At 31.4% G+C, this 12,433-nt stretch overlaps 2 protein-coding genes across 2 annotated transcripts; both read right to left on the bottom strand.

Annotated features, from left to right (window-relative positions):
• Window positions 1-1,166: 1,166 nt before the first annotated feature.
• Window positions 1,167-2,544, bottom strand: LOC101220583 (xyloglucan endotransglucosylase/hydrolase 2). Its single transcript, XM_011659261.2, has 3 exons — window positions 2,151-2,544; window positions 1,865-2,058; window positions 1,167-1,777 (listed from the first exon to the last, which is right to left on the bottom strand). Exons 1-3 carry the CDS (start codon window positions 2,397-2,399, stop codon window positions 1,378-1,380), a joined length of 843 nt encoding a protein of 280 aa, XP_011657563.1. The 5' UTR covers window positions 2,400-2,544; the 3' UTR covers window positions 1,167-1,377.
• A 4,779-nt stretch (window positions 2,545-7,323) lies between these two features.
• Window positions 7,324-8,682, bottom strand: LOC101220354 (xyloglucan endotransglucosylase/hydrolase 2). The gene is made up of 3 exons (XM_004140202.3): window positions 8,324-8,682; window positions 8,027-8,220; window positions 7,324-7,907 (listed from the first exon to the last, which is right to left on the bottom strand). The coding sequence occupies exons 1-3, from the start codon at window positions 8,576-8,578 to the stop codon at window positions 7,496-7,498; spliced, it is 861 nt and encodes a 286-aa protein (XP_004140250.2). The 5' UTR covers window positions 8,579-8,682; the 3' UTR covers window positions 7,324-7,495.
• Between the last annotated feature and the right edge of the window lie 3,751 nt (window positions 8,683-12,433).

The following is a 12,433-nucleotide window of genomic DNA, read 5'->3' as shown; positions in this document are numbered from 1 at the left end:
TTCGACATGGCAATGACATTCTACTTAACTTTGACGTTTCTATCATTAGACCACCAAAAAGGTAGGTACATTATGTTGATATAGGTCACGGCTTTAAATTCTTTAAGATTTATAAACTACACCTTTATATCACTAGAATCCCTCCTATTTAGTTGTGAATTTGGTTCTTTCATGGCCCCTCATAAATTTGGAGAGAAATAATTGATTTAGAATTATTTCTAGATACAAAATTCAAGTTTACGTTTCATCTTTCTCCTCTCGTCATACATAAAAATATAAAGATTGAGTTGGGGTTGGATTACTCTTTTCAATAGGTTGATCAAGTTGGAGAACCCATTCTATTTGGTTAAGAAAGAAATAGGATTGAAGTGTGATACTTCTACCATTCTCAATTGGAAGGCTTTTCTATAGACTCTCCGCTAACTTTTAACTCTACTGTACTTATTTTGTTTTCTATCAACAAACCTAAGAATATCCTTTAGAAAGAAAAGTTGGCCAAAAAAAATATTCCTAGCCTGATTCAACCCAACCAGCTGTGTCCTGTGTGTACACCATGCCTCCATCTATTTAACACCAACCAAGAAGTTTAGGACTAAAATATTCTCTATGTTTAAACCCCATCTCTCATAGTACTTTTCCTAATACGCGGCAGATTGTCATAATGGTGGGGATGTTGAAATCTTTTGTTGAAGTTTGAATCCAAATTAAGGTTGGAGTTGCATACTTATTTAATCCAAACTATCTCAATTAAATTGAATAATACAATTCAATTCCAACCATAGGTAGAGGTATTATTTCCAATGCTCATACATGCCTTTAATAGGATTGATCTTTTGTAAGTGTATCAGTTTACACCCTCTATTATCAATTGAAACTATTGAAGTAATAATTGCATTAATGTAATCACATTTCAAAATTTAGAGATGTGATTTGATTAACAGACACACAATTAATAAAGCCACTAAATTGTTGTCAAATATTTTTCAAGTATCCTAGCTTTCACAATATTTTTTTTTTTAATTTCGTTGAATATGTCACGGGCTATAATGCTTGCCTTATATCTATTTCATTTTCTTTCTATGTTTCTATTTTTTTTTAAAAAAAGTAAGTTGATTATTAAAAAATTACGAAAAGAAAAAAAAGTTGATTATTAGAAAATTACAAAATTACAAAAAGAAAAAAAGTTATCTATTTAGAATGGCAAGTATGGCGAGAGAGGTTAAATAAGATTAATAATGAAAACAAATTTATATGCAAAAAAGAATAAAATAATTGCATGAAACCAAATAATTATAGGAGATACAGGGGAAGTTCAATCTCTTGAGTTGTATACAGTATGACTTTAGGTTTGGAGCTCGGCATAAGCTAGCTTTCTCACTAGAACCTTGGGCGCTTGCATTCAGCTGGAATGCCTTGAGGAAATCTTTTATGGTCAGTGCAGTAATTGTAAACCATGAACTTGGACTGCACCCATCTCAATCTATTTCTACTCTTGGCATCTAATCCACTTTGTGCTCCACCTTGGAGAGTACTCGAAAACTTCGAGCCACACGATGATGACCCAGATGATGCAACACACCCATTGGCGTTAAAGTTTCTGTATGATGCTGTGAAAGGGGCTTGTGTCCAATCAGTCTTCACCAATCCCCCTCTAGTTGCCCAATCATCTGCATTCCACAAACTTGAATAAACTCTCATGGGTTGGCTCTTCGGGTAAGACACTCCAATATTTTCCCAGTTACGGAATACCCTTATAGGAATGTTATCCACTAGAAACCTGAAAAGGTAAAGCGTGTTTTAGTAATTTGGGAAGAAGTTAAATAGTATGTAGGAAGATTAGTGCATAATAGCAAAACCATCTTACTTGATACTTTCTGGAGACCAATCGATAGAATAGGTGTGAAATCCCTTGGTGGGATCAAACCAAAGGTGAAATTGTTGTTCCCTATTTCCTTTTCCTTGTGAGTAAACGTTGGTATGGAGTGTGTATGGATCTCCAGACGAGTTGCCCAAGAATTCGAAGTCAATCTCATCGTGTGATCCTCCTTGAGAAGACAACTGCAAGATAACATATTGCGAGTTAAATCTAAAAGAACTCTATATGGAAAAAAAGAGTTCATATTGGATTATAATTTTATGTTGGAACTTACATAAAAAGTGGTGACAGTGCCAGCAGAGTTTCCAGGGACAAGCTTCATTTGGACATCAAATCTACCAAATAGAAACTCTTGCTTAGATTGGAAACCTGATCCCGAGTCTTTGTCGAGAGAGAGCGAGAGATGCCTGCCTCCATCTAGTATCTTGGCACGTGGACCACCCCAAGTAATGTCAACATCTTGGAGAAAGTTGCCAGCGGTGGCGGTCATTACAGAAGCCATGAACACAAACAGTAGAAGCATTGTTGTTGGACCTTTGTGAGGAGAATGCTTTTATCTTTTTTTTTTTTGTTGGCTTCCGCGAGAGAGACTATAACAAAGTGACGGTGTTCAAATAGGATAGATGTGAAGAATACAAAGCTTGGTGTCGAAGTTGGGTTCGATCGAGAAACATTTATATAGGTGATGAGTGGTAAGAGATTGCCAAAATGCTATAATTCACTCTAATTATTGCCGATCTGGCAAACCGTGTCAACCATGGTGAGAGCTGGAGAGGGGCCCAAATCATTGGGGGAGGAAGAGCGTAGGAAAGCCACATAAAAGTTGTTGGAAGATGGGTGGAGAAAGTAATTTTTTATTCAACTAAACAGGTTTACAAAATATAATAACATAAATATTTTAACAATCATAACTTTCAAAAACTTCCAAATAACTCAATAGACACAATTTAATATAAAAACCGAAAGTTACAAATCATTTAATTCTTATAATCCTTAAAATCCTCCTTAATAATGTGAACCTTATGTATTATTGTCAACAAACAAAATATTTTAATAGTCAAACATCTAAATGATGCATGGAGGTGAAGTTGTATGTAATAATAAGTATTGTCCCACGGATATCATAGCCGTTGCAGACTAGGGAAAAAAGAGATAGGCGCAACGGACAAGATCCATTTAAGCTGGCAGGCATTTTTCTCAAATGAGATTGCTTTAGCTTGCAATCATTCCTTCCTCTGCAATATCTATTGCGTTCACTTTATGTTTTTTTTCTCGTAAACCATAAAGTCTGGGTTGAAATTCTATTTCGGCTTTATGAGCATCTGTAATATTTGTAGCATTTTGTTGGTTACTATAGTTGATAGGTCTTACAATATTTAAGTTATTATAGTTTAAAGTTAAAATAAATTTGTATTACAAATTATTGTAATATTAGTTATAGTTGTTTTTGTTTGGAATAGACTATTTTAATCAGTATAGAAATTAGTTATAAACACTGTAAGGCACAAAAAGAACAAAAGGAGAATAGGAAATAGGAAACATTGTGACAAATATTCACATCATAGCAAAAAGAATAAAAAGATTTACATTAGTAAAATAGTATTATTATAATTAATTATAGGTTATAATAGTTGTAGACACCAACTACTACTATTGTAGTTTAATCTTCAAATATGAAATGAGTTATAATAGTCTACTCCACACATATGAAATTAAGGGCCGAAACAATCTAAAACTTCTAGTGCAACCACTAGTTTGAACTTAATTTTTCTTCATTCTGATTTATATATAATCTAGAAAGATACTTAGGTACATTATGGGGTGTAAATGTATTGGGTTGAGTTGGGTTAGGTTATAATTTTTTTTTAAACCAAACCCCAATTTTTTTGGGTCAAATGAGTAACTCAAATAGGATCTTCAACCCAATCTAATTTAACTATTTCCATAAAATCTCCGTTATAACAGGATCTATATATAGGGAGATCAATGGCAATGTTGAAGAAGATATGGGACGTTATATAAGAAATTCACCTAAGGTTAACTCTCTACTAAAAAAAAGTGATTTTGATCAGTTGGCGAAATTTATAAATTAGCCCTTTGTTGAGGTGGGATATGTGTGTGATGGGCTTATTCAAGTGCCACAGAAGGTGTTACGTTGAATATATATTTGGTGCTTTGAATGTTTGAATGTATGAATGATCATATGTGAGTTCTCCTTGATTGATTAGCTAATGAAGAACTTATCCTTGAAACTTAAATGGTACTCGTAATTATTTTATTTACGAATTCAATCCTAGAGTTTAGAGAAGTGAACTACGTAAACTCTCCAATTCTAAATGTTTGTCTATAATTTGGAGTCTTATATTCTTTTTGTTAATAAAAATGTTCTCTAACGTAGTTAAAGTGCCATTGGTGAACTCTAAGATCTATGTGTTCATTGTGTATAAATATTTATAAGTGAATTCGATAAGATCTATCATTGAACAAAGACCTGATAGAGTAAAGTGAGAGGTGGGAAAGAAATGGTGAGATGGGAAAAATAAACGAGGTTTAATGTTACTTTTAATTTTTTTTTAAAAATGAACCATAGCAGCTTTAATGTCGGTAACATCTGCATTTTAAAAAGGGAGATTAGACATCCGTTTTCATTTTTTTCAACCACATTAGAGTTAGTTCACATCTTTTTCCTAGTGTGTTTATGTTTTTCTATTTATTTTTGATTTAATAACATCAAGGAGAAGAATTCTGAGGAAACAGGGATAAGGAGTTGTTTATTTCTGAATTGTGAAGCTTCTGAGTATTGCATGTCCTTGAAAGTTGATGCTTGGTATGGTGGCAAGTTGACCTGCCGGGTGTGTTTGAGAGTGGGATGGCTTGCCAACCAGATTCGTTTTAGCTGGCATCTATCAGGCAGACATTTGTATATCATAAACATTAGGTCATTTTGAATTAACATGTGTTCATCAAATTCAGAATTAGGCTTTATATGTTCAGCGTCAACTCTCAAATGTCAAAACAGCTATCTAATACAATTCTGTATTTTTCTTTTAAATTAGAAGCTTATGAACTTTTTTCTATGTCAATTGAATTTTGATTTATAAGGTTTAGAATCAGGTTTGATAGCTCTCTTTAAATAAACCGATCAGGTTGGGAAACCAATTTGAGTTGGTCAATAAAGAAATTGGATTGAGTTGTAATTTTCATACTTCTATAGCTCTCCTCTCAATTAGAAGTTCTTCTTTTGCCTTTCCTGGTTCTATTGTACTTACTTATTTTGTTTTCAATAAAGTTACCAGACCTGTTTGATAGAGAATATAAAAACTAGGAATGTATAAACAATTATATTTTCAATACATGATATTGTATATTTATAAAACATAAAACTAGTATTATTTCATCATTACATTTAGTTGACAATAAACTATTATTAATTTTTCATGAATATAATTCATATCTAAAATTTTCGTCAAATCAACCCATCAATTAATCCATATGATTTAGAACTAACATACAGAAATTGTTTTCAAAATTTGTTGATAAGAAAACATAAAACATAATCTAATATGGTTCTTTTTTTAATAAGTATATATTTTAAAAAATAGAATTAGGGAGAGTTGTAAATGTCATTTAGGCATGATTTTATAATGTAATATCTCAACTTTTTTAGACTGTTGGAGAATAAACTAGTGGATTTAGGCTAACAATGTAATTAAACCTATTTAAATAGGGTATTAGCTTAGGAATCCTTTAAATTATTAAACTACAACCCCACCTCTGATAATTAGACCTATTACCTTCTGAATCCGCGCGGCAGCTCGTCGTAATGTTAGGGATGCTGGAATGATCTTTTGTAGCAAAGCGACCGAACGACCCTCATCCTAATATTTTATTTGGAACGACGCGTTCCTATCCTATATTGACACCTACTGAATGCCGCTGGGTTGATTTAATTAAATCCTTAACCAGAAGTTTGAATTCAAATTAAGGTTGACGTTGTATCCTTATTTTAATTCAAATCCAACCATTATGTATAGCTCTAATAATTTATAACTCTATTATCAATTCCCATGCATGCCATCTTCGATGGCATTGGTAGTTTGATTTCAGGTCTAATTTTTAATTAAGAACAATTCTGGTAATGGTGTCCAAGTAATTAGTGACTTGATTATGTGGAAACAATCTTGGTTGTAATCTTTATTTCTTAAGTACAGTAGTATCGATAACCCTTAACAACCTAACAAAGTAACAAATCACATTAACAGATTACATATACTTTTGCGTTACTTGTTTTCTGAACAAAGATTGTTATCATAGTTGTTGATTGGGCTGATCACCATTATATTGCATGCATTGTGTTAAATTTTCTATGATAAATAATAATGTTGGGTAGAAAATAAGATTTAATATAGTTTACTGTTGTTAACACGTGTGACACTTATAAGCAAAGCTACATGACATATGCTTGCGATCTTGGTTGAGTTGGGCATGGCATGACATTATAATTAATAAACCATATCCAAAAAAGATTTTGTGTATGGTGCTTTAAGAAGAAGAATGACATGCATGCTAGCTTAGCACATAGGCATTTTATTTAGTCCAGCTGTGTCTGATTCTAATTTCAACCATATATGTGCAACATAATGTTACATAAGTTGTTGGCTTTTCTTTTTTTTTGTCAATAAAGATTTTTATTATTTTGATGAAGATAAATTATTACTTTTTATTAAGAATTTGTATCTATATCTTTGTAAATAAGATTGGAAAGATCTTGGATGTTCTTTAAAAATTCATGAAGCATTCTGTAAGCATTCATTGACGAACTGAACTAATTATTCGAAAGATAATCTTTGTTGAAAAAGTTTTTTGAAGGTATGCGATATGAAAAATTATTGAAGAACTATATATTGGTTATTTTGTTTGTGTGTCAAGTGACAAGAAATATGAAAAAATTTGAAATAGTTGTAACTGTCATCAATAAATTGAGGAAAACCTAATTTTATCTTAAAAAAGATTTAACCACATATTTAAGGAGTAACTACTCTTAAAAAAGATTTAACCACATATTTAAGGAGTATGTAGTTATTTAAGTTTATGTTATAATTTAAAAGAATTGCTTGTAGTGATAAGTTAATCTTAATAATATTTTTTATCTAAGTCAATAAGTTTTTCAAACGTAAATGGTATTTATTGAAGTGAGTTACCAAAGACTTCTGTTTATTTATTCTTTAAGTTTTTTTAACTATTCTCGTAGTTAATTGCATAAGATATAGCTAAAGATTATTGATCATCATTTCCATTATTTCATAAGTCAATAATGATTTTTGCCTATACTTTACCATGTTTTGTTACAATTTAATTAATTGCATTTATTTATATATATGTTAGTGACTATATGCCATGTGCTTTTAAGGTTTCCTTTATATCTATTTCGTCATTCATATAGAGACTTAGAAGAAAAGTGATTATTTAAAATGAACATGTGGTCGAGAGGTAAAGATAAGACAATTTTGGATACAAATTTATATGCAAAAAAAGAATTTAAAAAAATTACATGAAACCATATCCGAATGCAGGAACTAATTAACAAATCAAATAATCAATACGTTTTCATGTTTTTTCTCATAGAAACCTTGAGCGCCTACATTCAGCTGGGATGCCTTGAGGAAATCTTTGACGGTCAGTGCAGTAATTATAAACCATGAACTTGGATTGCACCCATCTCAATCTATTCCTACTCTTGGCGTCCAATCCTTGATTGTTTTTTGTTCCACCTTGCTGAGTATTGGCATATTTGGAGCTGCAAGATGATGATGATCCAGTTGATGCAACGCATCCATTGGCATTAAAGTTTCTGTAAGATGCTGTGAAAGGAGCCTTTGTCCAATCTGTCTTCACTCGCCCTCCTCTGGTTGCCCAATCATCTGCATTCCATAGGCTTGAATATACTTTCATTGGTTGGCTCTTTGGGTATGAAACACCAATCTTTTCCCAGTTGTGGAACACCCTTATGGGAATGTTATCCACTAGAAACCTGATGAAAAAGGAAATGGAAAAGGTTTGATTAGTTTTAATTGGAGTTCAAACATAGGACCTTTTTATCAAGCCAAATCATCAATCCAACTCAAAAGTTTGACGAGAATGGAGAATTACATGATACTTTGTGGAGACCAGTCAATGGAGTAAGTGTGGAAGGCCTTTGTGGGATCAAACCAGAGATGAAATTGTTGTTCTCTGTCTCCTTTTCCTTGGGAGTACACATTGGTGTGGAGTGTGTATGGATCTCCCGATAAATTGCCTAAGAATTCAAAGTCAATCTCATCATGACTCGTTCCTTCAGAAGACAACTACACACGAGAACAAATACCAAGTCAGAACAACTTCTCTTTTATGGGAAAATCAAACACTAAGAAGACAAGTAGTAAGGAGAAAAAGATAATCAGAACTTACATAAAAGGTGGTAACAGTGCCAGCAGAGTTTCCAGGGACAAGCATCATTTGGACATCAAACCTTCCAAATAGAAACTGTTTCTTAGATTGGAAACCAGAGCCTGAATCTTTGTCAAGAGAAAGGCTGAGATGTCGGCCTCCATCAAGAATTTTGGCACGCGGGCCGCCCCACGTAATGTCGACATCTCGGAGAAAGTTGGCGGCTGTGGCAGCCACTAGAGAAGCCAAGAAAGCACAAAGTAGAAGCAGACGCATTGTGTGTTATGGTTTAGGTAAGTAGAATAGAAAGAGGGAGGAGGGAAGAGGAGTGAGAAGAGATCAGATGAGGGAGAATGGTGTTGAAGTTGGAAGATGAGAAGGGTTTTATAAAGGACTAGTGATTGACCGTGAGGAGAAATGCCAGAGAATTGAAAGCTGGCAAATCTTGTCAACTATGATGATGCAGCTGGAAAGGAGCCCATAATTCAATTTATTTTAAATTTACGTGTACAACAAAATTAAACATTAATTCTTAACCAAATGAAATAATAATAATAAATTAAACTAATTGTCAACCAATCAAATATTATTAATAATAATTTAAATATTAATTTCCGTGTAGAACAAAATTCAAAATCTTTCGTAACAAAATAAAAATAAAAGGTTACGAAGTCCATATAACTTTGAGTTAATTTTTCCACAAATTTTGGATAGGTTTTTCCAAAATTTATTCTTTTTTCATCGTCTTCTGTGAAGATAATATTTTCTTTTATTTTTTTGTGTCCTTTTTTATTTTATTTTACTACAAGGCCATTTACCAACGTCTAAACGATCGATCGTTTATTCCAAATACACATATATAGACCATTATCACTAATAGAAAAGTGATATATTTAAACGATTATATAGATTTGATACAATATCATCTAAATTGAATACAAGTGTACAATATCATTTAGACTAGGTACCAAAGAAAATCGAGTACCAAGATTATTCAAATTTTTATACAAGATGATTTAAATAGATACAAAGGTACAAAATTGTTTAGATTGAGTACATGATCGATTAAGTACAATATCGTTGTTTCGAGTTCGTGTGGTCGATTAATCGCATATATTTTTATTATTTCATATATATTGTACAAATATTTTTGCATTTGATCTTATTTCTAACATACCCATAAATTAAATGGTATATTTCACCTTTACCATTTGGAAAAAAAAAAAAAAGCTAGAATAAATTCTTATAATTTGAAAAAAGGAAATTGAGAATCTTGTTCTTATGCTTTTAACATCATAAAGCAATCAAAAACTAAAAATGAGTATATACAACTCAATCCAAAATAATTTATAAATCTATCAAAATTTAGTTCTACCTCTCTAAATCTATACCATATCATATAATAGGTATACTCATTCTAATATTTTAAAAATATTTGGATTAGTTTGAGTAGGTTTGAAAATAGTTGTAAACTATGAGAAAAAGCCTAATCCGAAAAAGAGAAAAGGAGGAAGGGACAAGATCCGGTGAAGGTGGGAGGAGGAGGAGGCAAATAGAAAGGCATTTAAGGGATAGAATTGGGAATTTAGGATTACCAAATTTCAATTATTTATACCTTCCCCCAAGTTGCCGCAACAGCCAACACCACCCATTCACCCACTGCTGTTCATAATGGATTTATATATACATATTCACAATCAATGCCTACAATAACCCTTCACTTTATTTTTGTTTCTAATTACACCAGCACAAATCTCGTGACTTTTTTTCTTTTGGGGATTTGCTACACATATAATATATATATTAATATATATAGCTTCATAAATTCATAAACAATACTATACTAGTTTTGTTTAACAATCTCCTACAGTTTTCCCTAATCTCATAATTAGCATTTCTTTTTAGATTACAGAAAGACACGTTTGTAACTATTACCCTTTCTGGTAAATCTAGGAAATAGGTGAATATGGGAAATCAATCCTATAGAGAAGAGAAGAGAAAAAAAAAAAATTAATTTTGATTTTAGTTCTTTATATATATAGAGAGAGAGAGAATACAATTAAGTATTCAAATAGAGTATAGGTGTGAGAAGTAGATGAAGAGAAGATGTGGTGATAAAAGATGAGGGAGTCAGGAGTGGGGTTGTGTGAGTCACGAGGAGCTTGGAGTCCGCGTCAGGGTGGCTGGCTTCTTGCTGTCAAAACCCATCTCCATCTCAACATACCCACTGCCCTCTTTGCCACTCTCTCCTTTCTGTTTCTTTCTATGGTTTTCCTTTTCCTACTTTCTTACCGTTGAGTTCTTCACTTTTTCTTTTTCTCTCAAGTTAAACTCATGTAAGTATTTAATCAATAGAAAATTTGAAAACAGCTACCAAATTTGACGTCTTCTCCACAAAAAGTTAATTCTTTTCCTTACCTTTTTTATTGGGCGCCTTTCCCTTTTTCTTTCCCTAGCCAGCTACAATTATTTGGCTTGTAAGTGTTTCATGAACTCAGATAGATAAGTTGAAATAAAACTCGTGAAGCGTAATGAATTTTGAATACTTAAAAGGAGTGAAATTTTGAATATGAGTTTAACTATGAAAGGATGTCTTCCCCAAAAATTCACTTAATTTTGAGTACTTTGAGTGAAAATTTTCTTATTCTTGACAAAAACTCCTTTTTCTTTTTATGAGTTTAAAACTTTGCATTTATACCAAGAAAACATTGAAATTAAAGTAAATACATGCATGCACCATAATTATAAGAAAAAAATAGAGAAAATATTTACCTAAAAAAAATAAAATTATTCGACGGAATAAAAAAGACAAAAAATAAAGATACTTCCAACAAAGTTCATTAACAAAGCCATAGAGAATAAAGCTTACAACGTTTTTACAAAAAAAAACTATTCAATAGTTTCAAAGAACAAGTGCCATAAACTAATAATCACATTTGGTAAATTTTTTATGAAGAAACTAAAATGCTCAAAGACATTGTCACAAGTAACAATATTACAAGTTTTGTCATTAATTAATCAAACACTAATCACTTGCTCGATAGTTTTACCACTTTAATTGATTCATGCAAAACCTAGTAAAAGCACGACATTCATTTTAAAATTCAACTCAATGTATCAATATCAACAATAATTACAATACATATATTTAGTTTTTTTCACCACTTCTCTCCCCATTAAAAAAATATCTTAAAGTGAGTAAGTCATTAAATATATTTATAATTCTGCAATGATTAGGTTAATTGATTTGGTCTATATCTTCTCAATTTTATATTTATGTGATTCAAAATTTGTAATGTAGTTGTAGTATCTGTCTCTCTGTCTTAAAAAATATAGTTAAGATTAATTGATATTGTTTATCCACGTAGTTGACAAATCAAGTAGAGAGATCAACTATGTTTGTAAGTTGTCGTTAATATAATTAAAAATGAAGTTTAGACTTTGATAGAACATATAGGGATTAAAGTGTATAAATTTCAAAAGGATATGGAATATATCATTATGTTCTAGAAGTATTCATCCATATTTTCATCAAAATTTATGTAAAAAGAAGACTTCAATATATCTATCCACATTGATATTTTAAACATTGTCTAAAACATAAAATTGTACGACATCTCACAAAATTTCAAATTAAAAAATTTCCTTAAGACATACTAAAACAATAATAAGTTAAATAAAAAAATCTCACACACATAAATCAAATACATTTTTTTATTTGACAATTAACTATATGTGTTGATTAGAACAATAATTATCTAGATTTGTTGTGTTTGTTATCTATCACCGGTTTGTTAGTAGTCAAATAAATTTAAAACTATGGTTTTAGTTTATATCTTTCTTTTTTTTTGGTGAAAAAGTTGGAGAACTTTTGAACGTCTATGGATATTTTCGTAACTTTTTAACGTTTATGGATATTTTTTACACAACTCCATGCTTTTGTCTTTTTCCTACAGATTTATTCTTTGTATTTTCCCTCCTTTTCAGCCATTGCTTAATGGGTTCCTTCTAATGGACCAAACTCTCGGAGATCCAAAATAATTTTTATTTGGGCTTTAGGTAAGTGATAAATCGGCCCAAATCTACATCTGAGGCCCACAAAGAAATTTTATATTCCACATTGTAATTTTA

This window comes from Cucumis sativus, chromosome 6 (genome assembly GCF_000004075.3).
Source record: "Cucumis sativus cultivar 9930 chromosome 6, Cucumber_9930_V3, whole genome shotgun sequence".
In the NCBI taxonomy this organism is placed as follows: domain Eukaryota; kingdom Viridiplantae; phylum Streptophyta; class Magnoliopsida; order Cucurbitales; family Cucurbitaceae; genus Cucumis; species Cucumis sativus.
This window is presented reverse-complemented; position numbering and strand designations above follow the sequence as displayed.

Excerpts from the sequence above, each read along its gene's own strand:
- LOC101220583 (XM_011659261.2), bottom strand. The coding sequence starts at position 2,399 with ATGCTTCTACTGTTTGTGTTCATGGCTTCTGTAATGACCGCCACCGCT. Across the intron at positions 2,059-2,150 it reads GCACTGTCACCACTTTTTAT|TTGTCTTCTCAAGGAGGATC; the intron begins GTAAGTTCCAAC and ends GTTATCTTGCAG. Across the intron at positions 1,778-1,864 it reads TGGTCTCCAGAAAGTATCAA|GTTTCTAGTGGATAACATTC; the intron begins GTAAGATGGTTT and ends TTACCTTTTCAG.
- LOC101220354 (XM_004140202.3), bottom strand. The coding sequence starts at position 8,578 with ATGCGTCTGCTTCTACTTTGTGCTTTCTTGGCTTCTCTAGTGGCTGCC. Across the intron at positions 8,221-8,323 it reads GCACTGTTACCACCTTTTAT|TTGTCTTCTGAAGGAACGAG; the intron begins GTAAGTTCTGAT and ends TCTCGTGTGTAG. Across the intron at positions 7,908-8,026 it reads TGGTCTCCACAAAGTATCAT|GTTTCTAGTGGATAACATTC; the intron begins GTAATTCTCCAT and ends CTTTTTCATCAG.